Raw genomic sequence first — 19,897 nt, 5'->3', positions numbered from 1 at the left:
GGTGTCAGAGTTCCACCTGCAGGCGAAGATCTTCCTCCCGGATTTTTTCCCAAATCCAACATCACCGGAAGACAAACTATTACACATTTTAGATGTGAAGCGGGCTCTCCTGTTCTACCTCAGTAGAACACACCCAACTATTGGGCCACGCCTAACACCTTCATCAGGCACTACGCCCTAGATGTCCGTACAAACACCAATACCAGCATGGGACATCACATTCTGTCTTCGGCTACGCAATAAAGAACCTGCCAGCACCCTCCTCCAGGTAGGCCACTGCTCGCTAATCTCCCATGGGTGTGAAGCACAGAGACCACGCTGAAGATAAGCAGGTTGCTTACCAGTAACTGGTGATCTTCGAGTGGTCATCTGTGCATTCACACCACCCGCCCGCCTTCCCCGCTGCGATCAGCTTCTACATTTTTGAATAGGGGTTGATTTGCGGCAGTTTAAAGGAACTGGCGGGATGTCTGCGCCCACCCCTCTGGGCATACGTGGTGGGGTTCCTGCGCATGCCCGAGGGACTGGGCGCAAAAATCCATTAAAAGAGCTTGCTACAGCACCGATTGATCCAGCGCGTGTGCACTAGATCCCATGGGTGTGAATGCACAGATGACCACTCGAAGATCATCAGTTACAGGTAAGCAACCTGTTTTTTCATTCACCAATGTATATATCTAGCAAGTTTACTTACTCATATATAAAATTTATATAAAATTTCTAATTCAGAAATCTATGATGTTCTCAGTACACACATTTGGCTAAAGGAGGCAACAGAGGTTAGAAGAGAGTGGTTAACATTAGTAGAATTCTGTCATGCAAGGAGACAGCAAAAAATTGTTATATTGGAGTTGTCCCAGTTTCCGCTCTTGAATGCACACCTGAACATAGTGAGGGGGTTTGTGTGTGTCAGAGAAGCCGAGAGCAATACTGGTAGGAGTTTACACTCTGTCAAGAGGCTAAACTCCAAGCGAAATCACTCAAGGTGGAATGGTCACAGCTGAGACACCAGACTAAGATTTATCCCCTCCACAGGAGTCAATGGCCACATCAGCAAAAGAGAACAGACTGTTCCAGTGGTGATGAGGTGCAGAAATACTTGAAGGGTAGCTACTGGCCAACAGTAATAGTGGAAGGTGACACATGTGGAAGATCTATCACAGACAATGGCAGTAACATTTCATCTAACCCCAATTAGCCCTGAGCAGAAGGCTGCAAAGGCAAATCACTTCTGATCATCTCATACCTTGAAAACCCTGTGATAAGACAATTCAAAACAGAAAAAACATATAGCTCTGGAAGACAGGACTCCCAGGTCAGATAGTACTCAATCAGCTACTGAGGAAGAACAGAGGATAAGTATGAGTAGCGCTGTTCTTAATGATGCAACTGGATTAAAGCCGAAAGGATGTTCAGTTGTTGAAATGAATGGATGCAAAAGGAAACTCCAAAACTGCTCAATACATATAATAGAAACATGGAACATGAGAAGTATGAATTAAGGTAAGTTTGAAATCATAAAACGAGAAATGGAACGTTTAAACATTGTGATCCCGAGAGTGAGTGAGCTAAAGTGAACTGGATTAGGACATTTTCAGTCAGAAAATTACAAAATAGTTTACTTGAGAAATGACAAACCCAGAAAAAACAGAGTTGATCTAACAGTGAGGCAAAATGTAGCACAAGTAGTAAGGGGCTATAATGTGAATTCTGACTGAATAATGTCAACCAGACTTCATGGAAAGTCTATCAATCTAATTATCATTTAAATTTACACCCCAGCTAGAGATGCTGAAGAGGAAGAAATTGAAAGCAAGTGACCAGGAAGAAATTGCTCACACATCTAAACATAGGTGACAGCAACACAAAAGAGTAGAACCAAATACTGTCAGAAAATTTGGGAAAGGAGCATGAAATGAAGCCAGAGAGCAACTCATAGACATAATCAAACCAGAAGATGGAGAAGCTCTATTTTCTCTGCTAAAACAAGACCAGGAGCTGACTGTGGTACAGACCAAGATTTGTTAATATTAAAAATTATAATAAAGCTGAAGAAAACCACCAAAACATTCATAGTGCTAAAATACAATCTTAACAAACTCCTAAAGAGTTTAAAGACCATGTAAAGAACAGTTCAAATGAACAGGAACAAGAACTATGGGTTGAATCAAAGATATTATCAAGGAAGAACATGCAGAGACTATTCCTGTAGCCAAAAGAAATGAAAAGCCTTGATGACTGATGAAACTGTTAAAATTGCTAAAGACAGATGAGAAGCAAAAGTAAAAGGTGAAAGAAATAGAATCAGAAGTGTAAATGCAGCCTTCTAGCAACTGGCATGTAGAGACAAAGAGAACAACTACAATAACCAGGGAAAAGAAATAGACGAGAACAACAAAAAAGGAAGAACAAGACATCTGTTCCACAAGATCCAAGGATTTGAGGGAAACTTTAAAGCATGGTTGGACATACTGAAAGATAACTGAACAGGACAAAATAAAAGATGGGAACACTACACTGAAGAACTATCTAGAAGAGATGAGAGGATGACAGATTCCTTCCAAGAAGAATCTTTTGAGGAAGAACCTGCAATTTTAGAAAGTGAAGTGAAAGCTGCACTTAAAGAAATTGGGAGCAGACAGGATATCAATAGAGCTATTTCAAGCCACTGAAACAGAATCCATTAAAATTGTAACAAGAATATGCCAACAAATATGAAAAACAAAACAATGGTCCACAGACTAGAAACACTCAATCTCCATTCCAGTTCTGAAAAAGGAGACATAAAAAGACTGCACAAAAGACATCAAAATACTCCTCCACTTGCAGCTGCTGGATGACCTTGGGCAAGCCATAGCTTTGCAACTGAAATTAGGCACATGTCAATAAAACAAACACTGGTTTACCAGTCATTCCCGGCCATGGTAAAGCAGGCTGTCTGATCCACTTTTAACTTTTCAAGCACCACATGTGTTTTTAGTGGATCAATTGTCAGAATTGCAGAATTGCAGAATTGTCAGAAATGCAAAACTGCTCTGTGGATAGAGGAGAGTTTTCTTGGTGACATCATATGTGCCAGCCAATCTATGTAGAACCAAGGAATGCAGAAGGGGCACTTCTAAACAGTCCTTTCTGTTGTTACAGTGTTATATCTTTCTTTACCTAGCTAGTTTTGCAAAATAAGTTTGTAAAAGTGTAATAAAATTCTTTATGTTTTTCAATGACCTCACAAGTTTCCTCCATGCAATGGAATATAGGGGAGAACTGGTGTCTGAGGAGGCTTTAGACTTGTTTTTCTTGGACTTATACCGTTTTCTGGATTCTAGCCAATAATGGAATTACCAAATTTACAATTTAAACAGAAAGCGTAAGCTTTATTTATATCCACGATAGGAAAAATGTTGTATGGTACATGACTAATAAATATCATACACAGAAACATGTTACACACAACAATCAATATTGAAACGAAAACCACAGAACAGGTAATAGTCACTGAAAAACTTTGAAAGGCAATAGTGATACTTAAAAAAAAAAGTCTCATCAACTCTATTACTATTAAAGGTAGGTTACAAAGCATAGCATACAGCCCAAAGGGTGGAACAAGAATGAAATGGAGGGCTACCTTAAGCTGTTTTCAGCCATGGCAGTGAAAGGGGACAGCAGATGCCCAGAACCCCAGAAAACATCCAACCAACCTTGGTGAACTGGTGAACAATGATATGCAGGCAATGTCTCTTCATATCCAGAGCCTGGGTCTTGTCAGCGGCCTCTAAAATCTGAAACACAAAAAAAAGTGTACGTTTTTACTAAGTAAAAACTTAAATCAGTAAGAACAGGCTTTAAAGACTATTGCATTGAATGGGAAGCATGGATTAGGCATCTCTGTGATTTTTTTTAACTTTATGGTCCTTGTTAGAAAACATTTGGGGAAACTCCTCGTCTTTTAGGATGTTATAATAGCTCTAGATCAATGCATACGAAGGACCTGGCTCTTCAAACATGCAATGTATGTTTTATGTGCGTATTTTCATAAAACTTTTACCTGTACCACTGGCAAACCTGGATTTATCCTGTAAGATGTGTGAAACATCCCTCAGAGATCGGCTATGTTTCTCTGCTTGTATGCACCATCTATAAAATGCTTTACTTGTGTGGTCATATTACAATTTATACAATACATTGCATGGTTTACTACTTAAAAGTGAATTTCTTGTAAGGAAATCAGCACAGGAGACTAGAGTGGTGGGAGCTAGCCAAAACTATATATTTAGAGGTAGTTTTGCAAGAGTATCATAATTCTGTGACCATGAGATAGCCTCAGCAGTGATGGTTCAAAAAAGAGATATGGAGCCAGGCAAGTTAAGGACCTGTGTCAGAAGAAAGGAAGTGCTACCCTACATACATTAAAAATCAAGCCAAGGGCATAACTGGCACAAGATATGATGAAGCTGGCTGGCTTGGGTGGCTTTAAAAGATGACCAGACAAATTCTTGGGCTTTTCAACAGTGATTAGTCATAATAATTATATGGAATATTAACATTCAGATGTGGTAGATTTCTGAATACAAGTAAACCTAGTGACAACAATGCAGGAATTGTACTGGAAACAGGGCAGTGCTCTGATCCATCAGGGTTCTCTTTATGCTCTCCAAGTATGATTAAAAGAATCAAGTAGTCCCTTTAGGTGCATACAAGGTTTTATACATCTGCAGACGGATGCATAACCCCCTTCACCTATGCACTGAATAGCTCTTCATTTTTCCATCAACCTCCTTTTGAAAAAGCAGTGCATGGATATGGCCTTAAAGTTGGAAACTCCAGTTGGTACAGAACGCTGCAGCCAAGTTACTATTAGATAGCAGGTGAAACATGCATGTCACACTCATTCTGCATAAACCCCATTGGGTACTGATCAGTTATCAGGTTCAACTTAGTGTACTGCTTATCAGCTAGAGAGCCCTTAACTGCTTTGGATCAATATATCTGCAGGAGCACCTTCTGAAGGTGTCATGCTGGAAATGAGTAAGACTGGCAACTGCCCATTCATATGCATTATCTAACTGCTTTGGATCAATATATCTCCAGGACCACCTTCTGAAGGTGTCATGCCGGAAATGGGTAAGATTGGCAACTGCCCATTCATATGCATTATCTGTAGTAGCTCCAGCCTTGTGGAATGGCCTGCCTGAGGAGGTCAAGAAGGCTTCCACACTTCTGTCATTCCACAGAATGTGCAAAACAGAAATGTTCAGGAAGGCATTTTCATAAAGGAATTAAAACTTAGTAGAATAGAACTGTTCAGGAGCACACCTTTATAAAGGAATGGGATTGCAGAAGGCTGTAGTTACTTACTATAACTGATGTAGCTATCATCTTGCTTTTACTGCATTGTCTTCTACCTTTATAATACACTTTCTTCATTGTTTATAGCTTGCTTTACTTTGTTGTTTGCGTTGTTTTCTAGTTCTGCACTTTGGTGATCTGTTCACTGGATGTATTATGCTGTCTGACTGCATTACTTTTATATCTCTAGCAGAGGAGGATGGAGTCTTAGTTAGGGATGTGCATTTGACTGAACCAAATGAATACCCAAATCATGGTTAAGCGAAATCAGATTCTCTGATCTGATTCAGCTAACCGATGAGAATCATGATTTTTTTTTGGCTCTATGGGGCCATTATAGTCAATGGCAAATCTCCTAGGGTATATTCAGTGACGTGGGGGGGAGGGGGTTTGAGGCAGAGGCACCATATTTGCAGTGTAGCTGCTGTTGGGTTTGGCATCAGTCACAGCTGTTTGTGAAGGATAATTTTCCACAACACTGTCAACATCTTTTGAAGGTGGTTCTCTATGCCAAAGGCTCATGACCCAACAAAAAGTAAAATTCCCACTTCAAAGGGGAAAGAAAGAAGTTTGCTAACTCATAGCAGAATCTCTGAGAATGTTCCCAATTGATGTTTCTACTGTGATAGACAAGAGAACCAACTATGAAGCTGCAACTCCCCTCTGCGCATATGTGTTGGCACATGGGTGTGGACAGCAAGATTCCACACCTAAAAGAGTAATTCTAGAATGTTCTGAATCAAGATTTGAGCAGGCATGAAGCCCAGTGGTGTTAACATAGAGCCACCATAAAGAAGGAACATAAAATAGTTTATTCTTCTGAATTCACAACATCACTCCTTTTTTGTCTTTTTGTGGTATAGGGGAAGGATCAACATTTTTGAGAACACCCTTGTGATTTCTGAGGTTTCCCCAATATAACATTTCATGTGATAAATATCTGTTCTTAATTTGAACATTGTGCTACGTCTTTACAAGTAACAATATTCCACCATCACCCCGCAAACTAACAGGTATAGGTATTTTGTAGCATACTTTTATCTTCACAGCGAAGTATGTTTCCTTAGATACAAATGATTTCACAGGGACTTTGACACATTTTTTAATAGGAAGGAGTGCACTGACTTCCTTCAGTCATAATTTTGTCTGGGAATGTGAACTCATCTTATAAACCTTCTGTAGAAAAACTTATGGGCTTTTTGACAATCTCTCATAGCAAAAAAATCTTTTAGGGGACTAATTACAATTAGTTCCAAACTGATTCAGTGGTAACAATTACCTGGAGTACATTTTCCACTGTAACATTCATTTCCAGGTTCTGCTTACAATATGCTTGCAGACGGTTATTGTAGAATCCATAATAATAAGGGGCAGCAAAGAGATAGCTTAAAAAAGCCAGTTAAAGAGAATTCATGTTTCAAGTTGTGAGGAACAAAGGTACCATAAACATAAATGGAATGGCAATAAGGATGAACAGAGATTTGACCTCTGTCTGCTTTCTCTCTAATGTATCCTCATTATAATTGCAGCTGGCTGCCTCCTTTAAAGTTTTTTTTGGATTTGGGCCATGCACACTGCTGCTGCTTCAACCATGCTATATATGCAGCAGCTGTTGCCTAATTTTCTGTGAACTCAAACATTCTGGAAAAAGACATTGTAAGCAAAACAAAAAAACCCACACAATGTCCTTGAAGATTATCAGTTCTTTGGGTAAATTAGCAACACATCGAGTCCTAAGCAGTACAGGTTGGATCCTATGTTCCAATAGTGGAAGGCACTGAAGAAGCTTGCCCAGTAGCCATCTGTGAGCAATGCTAGTGCTTGAGTGACCCAAAATACCAGTGACTGCAATAAGAAGGAAACTGCTAGATATGGACAAAATACAAGTGACTGCAATAAGAAGGAAACTGCTAGACTGCTACAAGAAGGCTTCTTGTGTTGGTGGAAAGGATCCAATTCTCTCTTTGTCTGCCTGAAGAGCTTTGCCCCAGGACAGAAAACCAGAAGCTACACAAAGAGGTAGGCAAATTATCTCCTTTGAGTATTTTCTTAAAGTGAGAACTAATAAAGCAAGCAACACATGAGTCTCCAACTCTTAAGCTATACAAGCTGAAAGTAGAGCAAAAAATGCATGGGAGCGTTAGGAATTCACAAAGAAGGTCTCTTAATAATGTACAATATTATTTCTCTTTGAATATGCAGAGACATCCCTTTTCTGTAACCTCTCTTACACTCATCAAGCCGTTACACTGAATGCACAATGGATTAATTGCCCAGGAACTAGTGATTCACCTAAACAGCATGTGATTTTGTACACTTATACCTGAGAAAAAGGAACTGGAAATGCTACCATTCAATAAGTATATGTTTACACAGACAAGATAAAGGATACAGGGAATCTTCAGGAGGCATATTCACTTCACCATAGTAAATATATCTTAGCATAGACTCAAATGCTTGTTTGCTTGGAACCATTTCTCCTATAGAAATATTAACCTGCCCATCTTCTGGCATAAAAGAACGGAACATGGCTTCAAAGTAACTGGGAAAACACAAATGTGGAGATACAAGAGGAAACATGGTAAATCAACTGGATTTTCGACCTGTGTGTAGTTTTTACATAACTGCATCACAGATTTGTTATCCAGCAAGCTAAGAGTGGACACAGAAGCATCATACAGCTAGGGCATTTCTAAAGACATTTTTAAAAAGTCATCAAATTAATTAGCCAACATTCAAATTTCTCAACAGCAATGTTTTAATAAATATTTTCAGAGCAAAATGTCATTTTAACAGTATTGTAAATATTTTATTAACTTTCCTGACTCTGAACCAACCTTTAATCCCCAGGTGGTAGCATGGAAAATACTGCAAGCAAATGACATTACAATCATGTGACAGAAAAGAAGTAAAACAGGGGCTATGACCTCACCAGTGGGGGGCAGCATGCAGCAAATCCATGTGGAGCACTGGAGGACTGACTGGTGGGGGTGGGGGTGGAGTGACTGGGCCAGACAGGAGGAAGAGAGAAGGCAAAGGAGAACTTTTGCAAGAGCAAAAATCTGGATCTACCTGGGCTAAAAAAAATCCTTTCTATTGCTGACTGACCTCATGTACCATTCTGCTGCTAGCATGTGTGCAAAGAGAGGCAGGTGTGGTGTCCTAAGCATATGAACTAGCAAGCAGGTCCTTCAAAAATGCAGCAAAAGCTTGCACTTCTAGAGAGGCCTGCCTATCCAGCTGGTGGTCCTCCACAAGCAAACTGAGGATCACAACCTTGGGGCTGAAATCCACTGATTTAGCATACTGTATCTTGTACAATAAACTGTTAACATTAGCATCATTGTAGTAATTCTGGTCTTGTTTGTTTAAATGTCATTATTTCATAACTACATTGCCTTTAATGCAACCAGCTTTTGTGATGATGAGGGGTCTCCTTTGACCACCCCAAAAAAAAGGCTACGTTGGGGATCCATGGGACATGCATTGACAAAACCCACATGGGATGGAAGCTGTAGTAAGAAAGAGAATTTGGCAAGAGTAAGCTACAAAGGTAGCAGGATCCAACACATCAAATTTAAACTAAATCAATAAAAGTAGTCTAACCCATTATTACATAAAGATACCTTTCTCCAGGATTGATTGACATAATTTCTTGCTCCCCCCCTCCAATTCTCTGCCTGATGAGATCAGACGCTGTCTGGGTTCATACACTTTTTCTCTAGCCATTCACTATATACAAAAAAGGAACCTTGACACTGGAAGATTCAGTCCTTATTTCAACACAGGATATCCCTTGACACTGGATACTGAAACTGCTTCCAACTGTGTTTTCGATTGCCCACTCCCTCAGTCTGGGTGTTCACCTCTACATGCAATCAGAGGTCATTGGTGTGTGGGGGCATGCAGAGATGAACTACGTAAAACATTTATTCTCACCACTCAGAGAGATGAGGGGGAAAGCGCTCCAACAATCTCTAACATCATGCTGTATCAGTGAATTACTAATGTAAGTAGACGTACCTGGAGCGAGCTGCAAGAATAGCTTTATGAGCAGCCCTTGGCTGACCATCTAAGAGTAATATTATATCGCAGAACTCAAGTCCAGCACCTTCTAGATAAGCTTTCATGTCCTGAATCAATGATGTTCCTGAACAAGAGTATTTAGATAAATAAGTAACATGCAGATATGGATTACTGTAACATTAACATGTGGCTGAAACACTTAGATAGTTAATGTCTAGGGGAAAGTTTAGCAGACAACACAATAAATTACATCTCTTAGGGTAAGATTCCTTTAATCCCAAACACATGATGAGTAATGTTAAAGAAATCACACAAATTTGAAAAGATTATTCGCAAATAGTATAGGGGTATTATAGAGGTTGTCCTTTTCCTGTTTCACACAACATGCACAAAAGACATAAAATCTGGGGGGGCCTTTTCTGAGGTCCTTCTCTTGAGCTCAAGACTCCGGCAGCTAGCAAACAACAATGCTGAGAGACTGTGCCTCCAACTCCCCTTCCATCTCTGTAAGGATCTGAAGAGTTTCCCCTAGGGTCCCCTAAGGACCAAGGTTGTGTGATTTGTGCATCTTTCTTTCAGCAGTTAAAGTGCTTAATTTTTCTTCCAGAGCTGGCAGCGGAAACAAAGGAAGATTGGGAAGCCTCTATCAGATGCCTTATCTTTTGCTTTCCTTCCCCCATGAGGTCCTTTCAACCCACTGAGAAAAAAATTAGAAGCCTGTCAATAATGGCACAACTTTTCAACTAGGGGACATCCAGGGGTTGAGGAACCTACCATTTGTCCACAGGGCCTTTTTCTAAGAAGGCTTTGCAAGTCCCAAATGGCAGGTGCCATTCTTCTAATACAGAGGAAGATACTGCTAGACATCAGAGCTTCATTCAGGTCACTGTGAGAGGGAATATCCAAATATGAATTCTCCCCATTGCCTCACAGCCCTCATGAACCTCAGAGGTTTCAGGAGTACCACTAACAGCCTCCCAGGATGAACAGACATTTCTTTCTGCAACTTCCTGTTCCTGGTCAGAGCAGCCACTCACTCCAAGTCCAGCCTTGGTTCCCTAACTTGTGGGCTAATGACTGGGATGGCTACACTCTTCCATGACTCTCCCAGATGCTAAGCCTCACTGGGCCAGAGAAAATGCCTCTTCCTGCTCATTGGTTAGCCAGTTTTTGTGGCATCTGTCTCTCTCTTTTTTTAAACAAAAAGTTTTTTATTTTTTTTAATATAATAATTACATTTAAAATATTAATGACAAAAACAATATTATCAAACTGATAGATCACCAATACACATTATGTAGTTACAATAGGAGAAAAGGTATAACCATAGTTAATAAAATACAAAATCCATATATTTCTTTGGCAACATATATATACCATTTTGGTTAGAATTAACAAATTCAAAGAAAGGAAACCATTTCTCAACAAAATCATATTTATTTGTAGTTGTTTCAGCCACAACCAGCTGCATTGCAATTTTGTCCATTACAGCAATGTCCCATATTTTAGAAAACCATTGTTTCAACGGTATTTTGTTTAATCTCCAATTTGGGGCCAACAAAATTTTAGCTGCTATAAGCATTAAAGAGGCTAATTCAGTTTTATAGCTTGAGAGAGATTGATCAGGCCAAAAATTAAGTAATATATATTCAGGGGTATTAGGTATAGAGTGTCCCAACATTTTTGGCATCTGTCTCTTATTCCTTTCTATAGCTGGACTACATACTGCATGCTTCTAGTGTCCTCTCTAAAACTCTGTGTCAGTTGCATGTCTAGCATAAGAATGTACTGCCATCCTAAATAAAGTCCTCTTCTTGCCCTGCCTGAGCTAATTCAGGCAAGGGAAGACAAAGCTAAACAAAGTACTTTCCTTGAAAAGAGCTAACCCCCCCCCCCCCGGTTCTTGCAGCACAGGAAGAACCTGGGGTGGAGCACTCTTCCTACCAGAAGAGACAAAGGCCCGTAAAGTGGGTGGCAGGAAACAGAAACACCCACTCTACCTTCCATCACTAGGGCACTCTACCAGCATTAAGCAATGGAAGACTATGAGAGTACCTAAGAATACCGTATTTGTTAAGCATAGGTGTTTCAACCTACATAATTCGTTTTAACAGTGACACCATCATCCAAACCATCTATTAAGACCTGCCAAAAGGCCAAATCTACATCCCCCCATGGTCCACTTGCAAAACTTAACTTGTCCTTCCTCTGATCATTAGTTAGAGCTAGCCAATTATCATATCTCCCTTTCCATCTCCCTAAAGATGACTATGGCAACAGGCATAAGATCTGGGGTACATTTCTGCTATTTCAAAAGTCAGCTTTTGAAAAATGTCATTCTGCATCACAAACAATGAACCATGCAGAACTAATCAAAGAAACACATATTCCTTGCAAGACGTGGGTCCTCGTCTATGCAAGTGCAAGAGTCTCTTAAAGAAGAATGGTACATTACCAATATCAAGAGGCTGATCAGAATGTGTTCGAAGAGGTGGCTGCTGCTTTCGTCGTACTATCTCTACTATCAAAGATGAGGAAAGGTGTTCAAACTCTTTCATCATTATTACCTGATTAAAATGGGATTCTTTCACCACAAAATTCAGGCAGTGTTCCTAAAAGAAACAAACCACTGCTTTTACCTGAAGACATACTGCTGCTTTTAAAGAAAGATTTCATCATTATGTAACCAAATGATGTGTAATTATTTCCTGTGCTAATGTACAAAGATAAATTCTTGTATCACTTTGCATAATGATTCACCTACTGCTAAGAGTTTTTCTTTTGGCGGTAATGTATTACACTATCTTTAGAGTGGCTGTTTGAAAATATAATTAAGAACAAATATTCCTAGCACTTTCTCCAATGAAAAGGCTCTACAGCTTTGACCAACATTATAGGTAAATTTTTAGTGAAAACTACATGAGAGTTTCCTTACCTCTTTGCTGTGGATCAGTGCCCTTTGCCATTGGTTCCATTTATAACGGCACAACCTAAACATACACTCTGTATTTATTTACTTCAATTATCCCCAGCCTTTCTCCCCAATAATGACCCACAGTAGTGTCCCTTCTCCTCCATTTTATTCTCATATTAACCCTGTGAGGCAGGTTAGGCTTGGTCGATAGTGTGTGACTGGTCCAGCATTACCCAGCAAGCTTCCATGGTAGAGGTACGGACTGGAACCTGGGTCTTCCAGAACATAACCATTACTCCACACTGGCTTTCAGCTTCGTGCTTCAGTTGCTGCATCTCTGTCATCAATTCACTATGGCCAAGTAAAACTGCTCCAACTGCTAGAGCCACATTTATCACAATTAAAGTTTTTTTCATTCCAACTAAGCACTGGGGGCTCTCCCAGGCATATCCTGTTTACCACAATTTGCTAGCCCTTATGAAGCCAGAGGTAAGTAAACAAAACAAAAACAGAGACAGGACAGCTCTGTTTGCTCCTGATGATTATGAGTGTGGCAGCACTCATATGATGTTAATTAGGTTGGATCTATCTGGATTAGGATTTCTGAACAGCTTTTATTGTCTTGCATGAAGCCTACCTTTAGCTGATCCAGCTGAAGTTTGTTTGCATTTTCACATACAACCAGCACATTCTGAAGATCTACTGATGCCTCAATGTACTGGAGGCACAGCTGTTCAAGTCTTGAGAGCTTGAAGTGAAGGGCCAATTTATACACATCCATAATAAGCAGTACATCTTGCACATGTCCTAAACAACAAAAGTACATCAATTCATTCTACATATTGCTAAGAGACCGACAGTCATCTCAGCATGCAGAGAAGGGAATTAAGGTCCCTGATTCTATCACTGATTGCTTGCGGGTGAGGGGTTCTACTAACTAGTACTGGTATCCTCTGAAGGAAAGTCTGATGCCAAACTGGCACTTTCTACATAAGCGAACACCATGGAGTGTAATAGCATTCTACTGAAGAGAAGAGAAAGTAATGGGAACAAAGGATGTACCCTTACAGGAGGTATCTGTGGCATTTCTACTCTACCATATGACAAGCGGGGCCCCAGCTTCCTGGTGAATTTACCTAGCACAGACCACAACAGTCAATCAAGATGCTAAAAGTCAACAACCCCTACAGCTGGATAACCTTTAAAAATATTGCTACCTGGTAAAACCAATCCATTTCCTATCCTATAAACAGGGTGAACAACAGGGTCATGAATAATAGGGCACAGCCATACCAATCTGGCTATACTCTTCTGAGAAGATCATCTCTCATACTTTTTCTCTTCTTTTTTCCCTTAACACTTGTGATGCTGACCTCCCTCCCTCACTCCATGTAATGTTAAGGCACAAAGTCTTTCAAGCACCTCAATCCCAGGCAAGAAGGAATGATACTGTAAAGAGCAACACCAGATAGAGTATTGTATAGGTGCTGCGTATGACCATACCGAGAAGGAGGAACAATGCTGTCATTTTAGAAGCAGCAGAGAAGCATAAAAATAGACCTACATGTCTATTTTAAAAAATAAATTTAACAGCTGGCAACTTGCCATTTGTTCATATTAGCCATAGTATGTTTGTGGTGGCTGCCTCTTGAATGGGCTGCTCTTGGTGGAATCCCTATATACTTGCAAAAAACACTTCCTATGACATGAGGGCAGGCTCTCTCTTCGTGGGCAGCTATCTTGGCAGATGGCTATGAATTTCTGAAGTAATATCTGTTGTGCTTAATGTTTCAAAAATGTTAGGGGAAAATGAATCATTGCCCAATTATGCTGGTAGGCTACTTGTAACATAGGCATCAATGGATTTAAATCTATGTTTGGCTTCAGAATTGTGAGCATCTGGTATAGGTCAGACTTCAGTATAGATGATTTTGAATATTGCAAACTGACAGATAAACATATTAATGAATGCCAATGTGCTTGCACATTTCAAGCACAATATGCCTGCCCATCATCTGACATAATCTCTGGAAGTCAAGTCCTGCTGTGTGTGGTCCCACCTTCAGAAGTTAGACAAGTGGTGACCAGCACTAGGATGTTTTCCTACGGTGGCACTCGGTACGGGGTTCTCTCTCCAGAAATATTCACAAGGTGTCTAGCTTACTAGTTTTTATGTCCTGAGCACTGGATTGATTTAATGTTTACTGCCCTGCTGTTTTACTGCTTAGTTAGCCTTTCAGCAATCTGATCTTTTTAAATTATAGCTTATGGTTTTAAGCTTTCATTAGCTGCCGTGAAGTTTTTAGTGCAGAGTATATGTAGAATAAATAAAAACACAAATAAAAGTAGCCATCCTGGAAGAGGCTCTTATATACAATACTTGTTATTACAGAAGAGACAAATCTGCTGTCCTACCTCTGCGTGGGTATTTGATTTTGTCCGTGTACAAGAACTGCATGAGCACCTCAAAGGGCTGGGCTTCAGCTTCTCGGATGGTCACCTCCAGCGGCGGCTGCAAGTGGCACAGCTTAATGTTGCTGCCAGACATCTCTTTCTGGGGTGATTCTTGTCCTTCCTCATCAATGTCTTGCTTAGGTTTCTAAACAGGACAGAAGGGAGAGTCAAATCTACATACAGCTGTACCTCTACAGAGTGCCCTCAAAACTCCATCAATTCACATGCCAAATCACATACATACAATGTCCATCTACCTAAGCAAGTGAACTTGTTTTTATTTGGCATATGCCTGCTACTAAACCAAAACATATCCCCAAACCAAAATAATATTGTTGACATAGGTATTTATCAAGGTCAACTAAATTCAACTATTGCATACGAAGAGCCCGACTAGGTACTTAGAAATAACCTGTCACTTCTCAGCTTCCTCTCAGATAGAAGTAATCATGCAATGTAAATTATTCTGTAGATAATTTCAGGCTTCCAGAAATGATCTTCAATGTGCATGTGAGCAACAATGATGACCACTACTAATTATTTCACAAAGGTAAACTGGCAGATCAGCCTAAAAGCTGTTTCCACAAACCATACCTGTTTCAACCTCTCTTTTGCCTGTATAATTTTCTTCCGGAGCCACTTACAGCGAGCTGTGACGATAGCTATATGCCCTCGAACCCTTTCTTCCTTCTGCGGAGATACAGAGCACAGTTCTTTAGAAATAATGTTCATTAGACATACCTTTGGTTGCATCCAGCAAAAGATTTCCACAGACAGAAAAGGGAAACAAGTTTTGTTAGTCACCCCCCATATTTAAATATATTTTATACATTTTTTATTTATATCCCATTTTTCTTCTTAATCAGGACCAAAAGTTATTTATTCACTTCATGTATCCCCTGCCTATTTCTCCAATGGAGACCCAGAGTGGTTTACATTCTTCTCCTCTCCCCCATTTTATCTACCTTGTGAGGCAGGTTAGGCTGAAGAAGAAGAGTTGTTTTCTGTACTCCACTTTTCTCTACCCTAAAGGGCCTCAAAATGGCTTACAATCGCTTTCCCTTCCTCTCTCCACAACAGGCACCTTGTGAAGTAGGTGGGGCTGAGAGAGTTCTGAGAGAACCATGACTGGCCCAAGGTCACTCAGCAGGCTTCATGTGGAGGAGTGGGGAATCAAACCCGGTTCTCCAGATTACAGTCTGCTGCTCTTAACCACTATACCACACTGACTCTCCAGCTAGAGAGTGTGATAGACCTAAGGTCAGCCAACAAGCTTCCATTGCAGTGTGGGGACTCAAATCTGGTTACTCCAGATCCTAGCCCAAGACACTGTAACCACATACATCATGTCGACTCTCATGCTGCTGCTGAGGATCCCTTCTGTTGCAGGAGCAGGATTTCAGAGGGCATTTTGTGTTGCAGAGGGAGATGGAAGGTGCAAAAGTCACACTCTTTGGACAGAAATCCCTTCCATCTGCAGAAATCCTGCATGGGATCCAGCCCTTTCATAGGATTTATCAAATACCTGAACTTTAAACTAGTTTAAATGACCACACCAGTGGCCAACTGTGCTGTTCTGGGTGGGTAATGTAGCTTATGTAGACTGGCCGGTACAAATTCATCATGATCTTAATTCACTAATTAATACTACTGTATCAATACACCATTAATACTACTGCACTACCAATGTTAACACTTTATAAGCTTGACTAAAATATAATCCTGTTAAGACTGCGGAACTAGAGATAGGAAAAAATGAAAAGGGATGACACGACACCGGGTAAAATATATTTCTACACTTCCAGTCTTTTAAAATCACAGTAGCGTAGACCACTGTGATAAAGTGACACTTTAACCATATGCATGTTTTTTTGAAGGTTCAGTATCTCAACTGCATCTCCGAGATTTCCTGAGGGGTGGGAGGAAGAGCTGGGAATCATCCACTTATTGATCACACTGTAGTCCAAATCCCAGGACATCCTCATCCCGCAGTTTCACACAGATGTTGAACAACACAAGAGAGGAGACAGAATCTTGCAAAACCCCATAGGTGAAGAGGCCATAGGATAAAGCAGTCTACCAGCACCAACTTCTGGATTCTACCTCCTTTGGGGTTCCAGCTCTCGCTTGTACAGAGTAGGTGCAACACACCAATGCCACCCCCAATATCTATTGAGATGAAGAATTCAGGACAACATACTATGATAAAAATGATGTTTTCGCAGTTATAATTTTAAAAGGTTCAACCAGAAAGCAGCAAAAACTGCATTCAGCAACTGGCATTATTATTAATCAATCACTTCAATTATATCAACAACAAACAAGAAGCCAGTTTGTAACTTCTGTTCCTCACTCTTCTCATCAAATTACACAGGATTTAAGCAGGTAGTTTGAGCTAGATATCTGCTGAGGTGTGTATTTGAAAGTCTGCTTTCCACCTTTCTATCCCACAAACAGTTTACAATACAAAATATAATCAATAAAACACAGAAACAATACAAAAACCATACAGTTAGAGTTAAATTGAAACAGACAAGCAGCTGTAGTAAAATACATCACTCAGAAATGGCTATGGAATGGAAAACAATATATTTGTTAATCAGCTTCAAAGTAAATGGGAGGCTGTTCCATAACTGAGGCACCACAAAGCACTCTTGTGCATGGCCACCCACCTAATCTTGAAAGACTGGAGCATCCAGACATCAAGAAATGACCTTTAAAAATAACAGAATCACTTCTTTTTGGCAGTGAACAAGACAACTTCTGTTTGGTATTTTAATTTGAATTACCCACCTCACCAAGAATAAACTCCATGTCACTGAACTGTCTGTTTTCCCACAATCTTCCATAGTCATCATGTAAAGTGCATTTTGGATAACAGGAAAACTGAAACAAAAAATTAAGACTGTTGTAGTATGGGGCAGAAAAAATTATGATGCCATCAACTGCGACGCTGCACTGCCAGATACTGGAAGCACTATCCTTAGAGGCTGTTATGGGGTTGTTCCAGTATATGGCAATCAGGTACAGAAAGACTCACTCTGTGGTATAACATTTGCAGGAGTGGTGTGAAATATTCAGGCCTAATTCATATGTGCTCTGACCTGGAGAGCCTAGGCTAGTCCGATCTTGTCAGATCTTGACTGCTAAGCAGGGTCAGCCCTGGCTAGTATTTGGATGGGAGACCTCCAAGGAATACCTGGGTTGTGACCTGGAGGCAGGCAATGGCAAACCACCTCTGAATGTCTCTTGCCTTGAAAACCCTACAGGGTTGCAATAAATCAGCTGTGACTTGACAGCACTTTCAGCCATCACCAATTCGTACATGGAATAAATTTGTGAGCAGCCATACTGGTCCATACAACTCAACTAAATGGAACAACTCTAGATAAAGAAGAAGAAGAGATTGGATTTATACCCCACCCTTCACTACCCAAAGGAGTCTCAGAGCGGCTTACAGTCTCCTTTCCGTTCCCCTCCCCACAACAGACACCCTGTGAGGTAGGTGGGGCTGAGAGCACATACTTAGGTAGAAGGTTAGATACGCCACTAATGATGTTCAGATGAGTCAGCTAGGTACAGCAGAAATAAACATGACGTTCCTATTACACGTAAGAACAGGCAGTGTGTACTGATGATGTGGGCATCTTTGTCACCTGTGGAAGGTACCATCATGTAGGACAAGCTCATTCCAGCCTTACAAACCAAGCTCTAACACTTTCTTCTGTGGGGCTTTCTACAGGGAGTGGAATATGATACACTCATAACACAGACTTCACAATCACAGGACAATGCTTCCAAAAAGTTCTTTAAGAATTGTGTTCAAAATGTTTATGTAATTTCTGAAGTTAATTTGATTAACCCTTATCACTGTAATTTAGCATGTGGCAGAACTTTTAAAAGGTGACTGTTCAGGTTTTAGCAGCAAAGTTTTGTCATGTAACTAGCGTTTTTTAACTGTATTAATTGGTTTTTAACTAGTTGCTGGATATTTAGGATTCCTGTGTCCTTGCGGCATTTACTGCCTTGCTAGCTGCCTTCAGTCAGAGGAGATAGGGTGGGGCATAAATATTTTAAATGAAGTAAATAAAAACATTTAAATCTACAATTAGTCTAAAAATACCAAAGCTTTTAGCTTGTTACCTGAAATCTATACATTTCTCCACTTCTAATGTTATTGTCCACTGTCCCACCAAAGATGTACATTGCATCACAGATGACAGCTGCAGCATGGAAGAGCCTTCCAATTGGCAACTAGAAATTGAAAGGAAAAAACACTAAAATGAATACTGTGTGCATCACATAAAGTTTACTGGAAAGTATGTTGTATTCTCTTCTTTCTTCCTTTAGTGACTGTGAACACTGTCCCAGAAAACTTTGTGCCTAGGGAAAAAAAACAAGACTCTAGTACTCTGCAACTGGAAAATGATAGAAATAATAATTTTACCCAAATGAAGAATTCTACAAAGCATAATCATAATTTCAGATAGCAATTTTGAAAGGAAAAAGGCAGAGGGAAAAAAACAACAGGTGACCAAAACAAACACAAGGGTAGTCCCTTTAAATACTCTCTTGAGCATGTCTATAAAAGATAAAGGAGAATTTAGTGTCTTTCTTTGCCTAAGGATATTAAGCAACAAAAAGAGTGTCAGAGCTGTTCCCAATCAAGACGCAATCCACCTGTTTGTTCTGACCACCTAGTGGAAAAGCAATCTGTTACATTACAGGAGATATGAAACACTATCCACTCAGATTCCTCCTTCTACGTACAAATACATGCAACTGGCTGTTCTGTATCAGGTAAGTGAGATTTGAAATGAAATAAAGAATTGATCAAAGTCAGCACTCTTTACCTCACTATCTGGACTGGGGTGGATAACTTCCCAGGTCTGAGAGTCCACATCGTAGCAGTGAAGTTCATTAGGCAATGTGTTGTCTGCAGCTCCACCGAACACGTAAAGATGGCGATCAAAGGCAACCATCGTGTGACCATATCTCCGCTGTGGAGGAGGAGGTGAGCCCCGTAGTAGGTGCTCAGTAGGAATTCGTGTCCAACTAACAGAGAAAACAAGTAGTAGCTACAAATGAGTTTTCAGTAACTCAGCTAACACAAAAGTACAAACCAGAATATACCTAACTGTATAAATACTCCTTATA

At 40.2% G+C, this 19,897-nt stretch overlaps 1 protein-coding gene across 1 annotated transcript in view; it reads right to left on the bottom strand.

The window, feature by feature from the left end:
- LZTR1 (leucine-zipper-like transcription regulator 1) overlaps positions 1-19,897 on the bottom strand; it is a 39,877-nt gene that overhangs the window by 7,215 nt on the left and 12,765 nt on the right. Inside the window, exons 9-19 of the mRNA XM_015408199.1 lie at positions 19,594-19,795; positions 18,884-18,994; positions 17,534-17,626; positions 15,335-15,430; positions 14,702-14,885; positions 12,924-13,093; positions 11,828-11,984; positions 9,370-9,496; positions 7,739-7,888; positions 6,626-6,731; positions 3,699-3,779 (exon numbers count right to left, since the gene is read on the bottom strand). Of these exons, the coding sequence (XP_015263685.1) occupies positions 3,699-3,779; positions 6,626-6,731; positions 7,739-7,888; positions 9,370-9,496; positions 11,828-11,984; positions 12,924-13,093; positions 14,702-14,885; positions 15,335-15,430; positions 17,534-17,626; positions 18,884-18,994; positions 19,594-19,795 (1,477 nt within the window). The remainder of the gene's footprint in view (positions 1-3,698; positions 3,780-6,625; positions 6,732-7,738; positions 7,889-9,369; positions 9,497-11,827; positions 11,985-12,923; positions 13,094-14,701; positions 14,886-15,334; positions 15,431-17,533; positions 17,627-18,883; positions 18,995-19,593; positions 19,796-19,897) is intronic.

Source organism: Gekko japonicus, unplaced genomic scaffold, assembly GCF_001447785.1.
Source record: "Gekko japonicus isolate JY-2015 unplaced genomic scaffold, Gekko_japonicus_V1.1 scaffold211, whole genome shotgun sequence".
NCBI classification, from domain to species: domain Eukaryota; kingdom Metazoa; phylum Chordata; class Lepidosauria; order Squamata; family Gekkonidae; genus Gekko; species Gekko japonicus.
The sequence above is the reverse complement of the archived record's forward strand: the minus strand, read 5'-3'. Positions and strand labels throughout refer to the sequence as shown.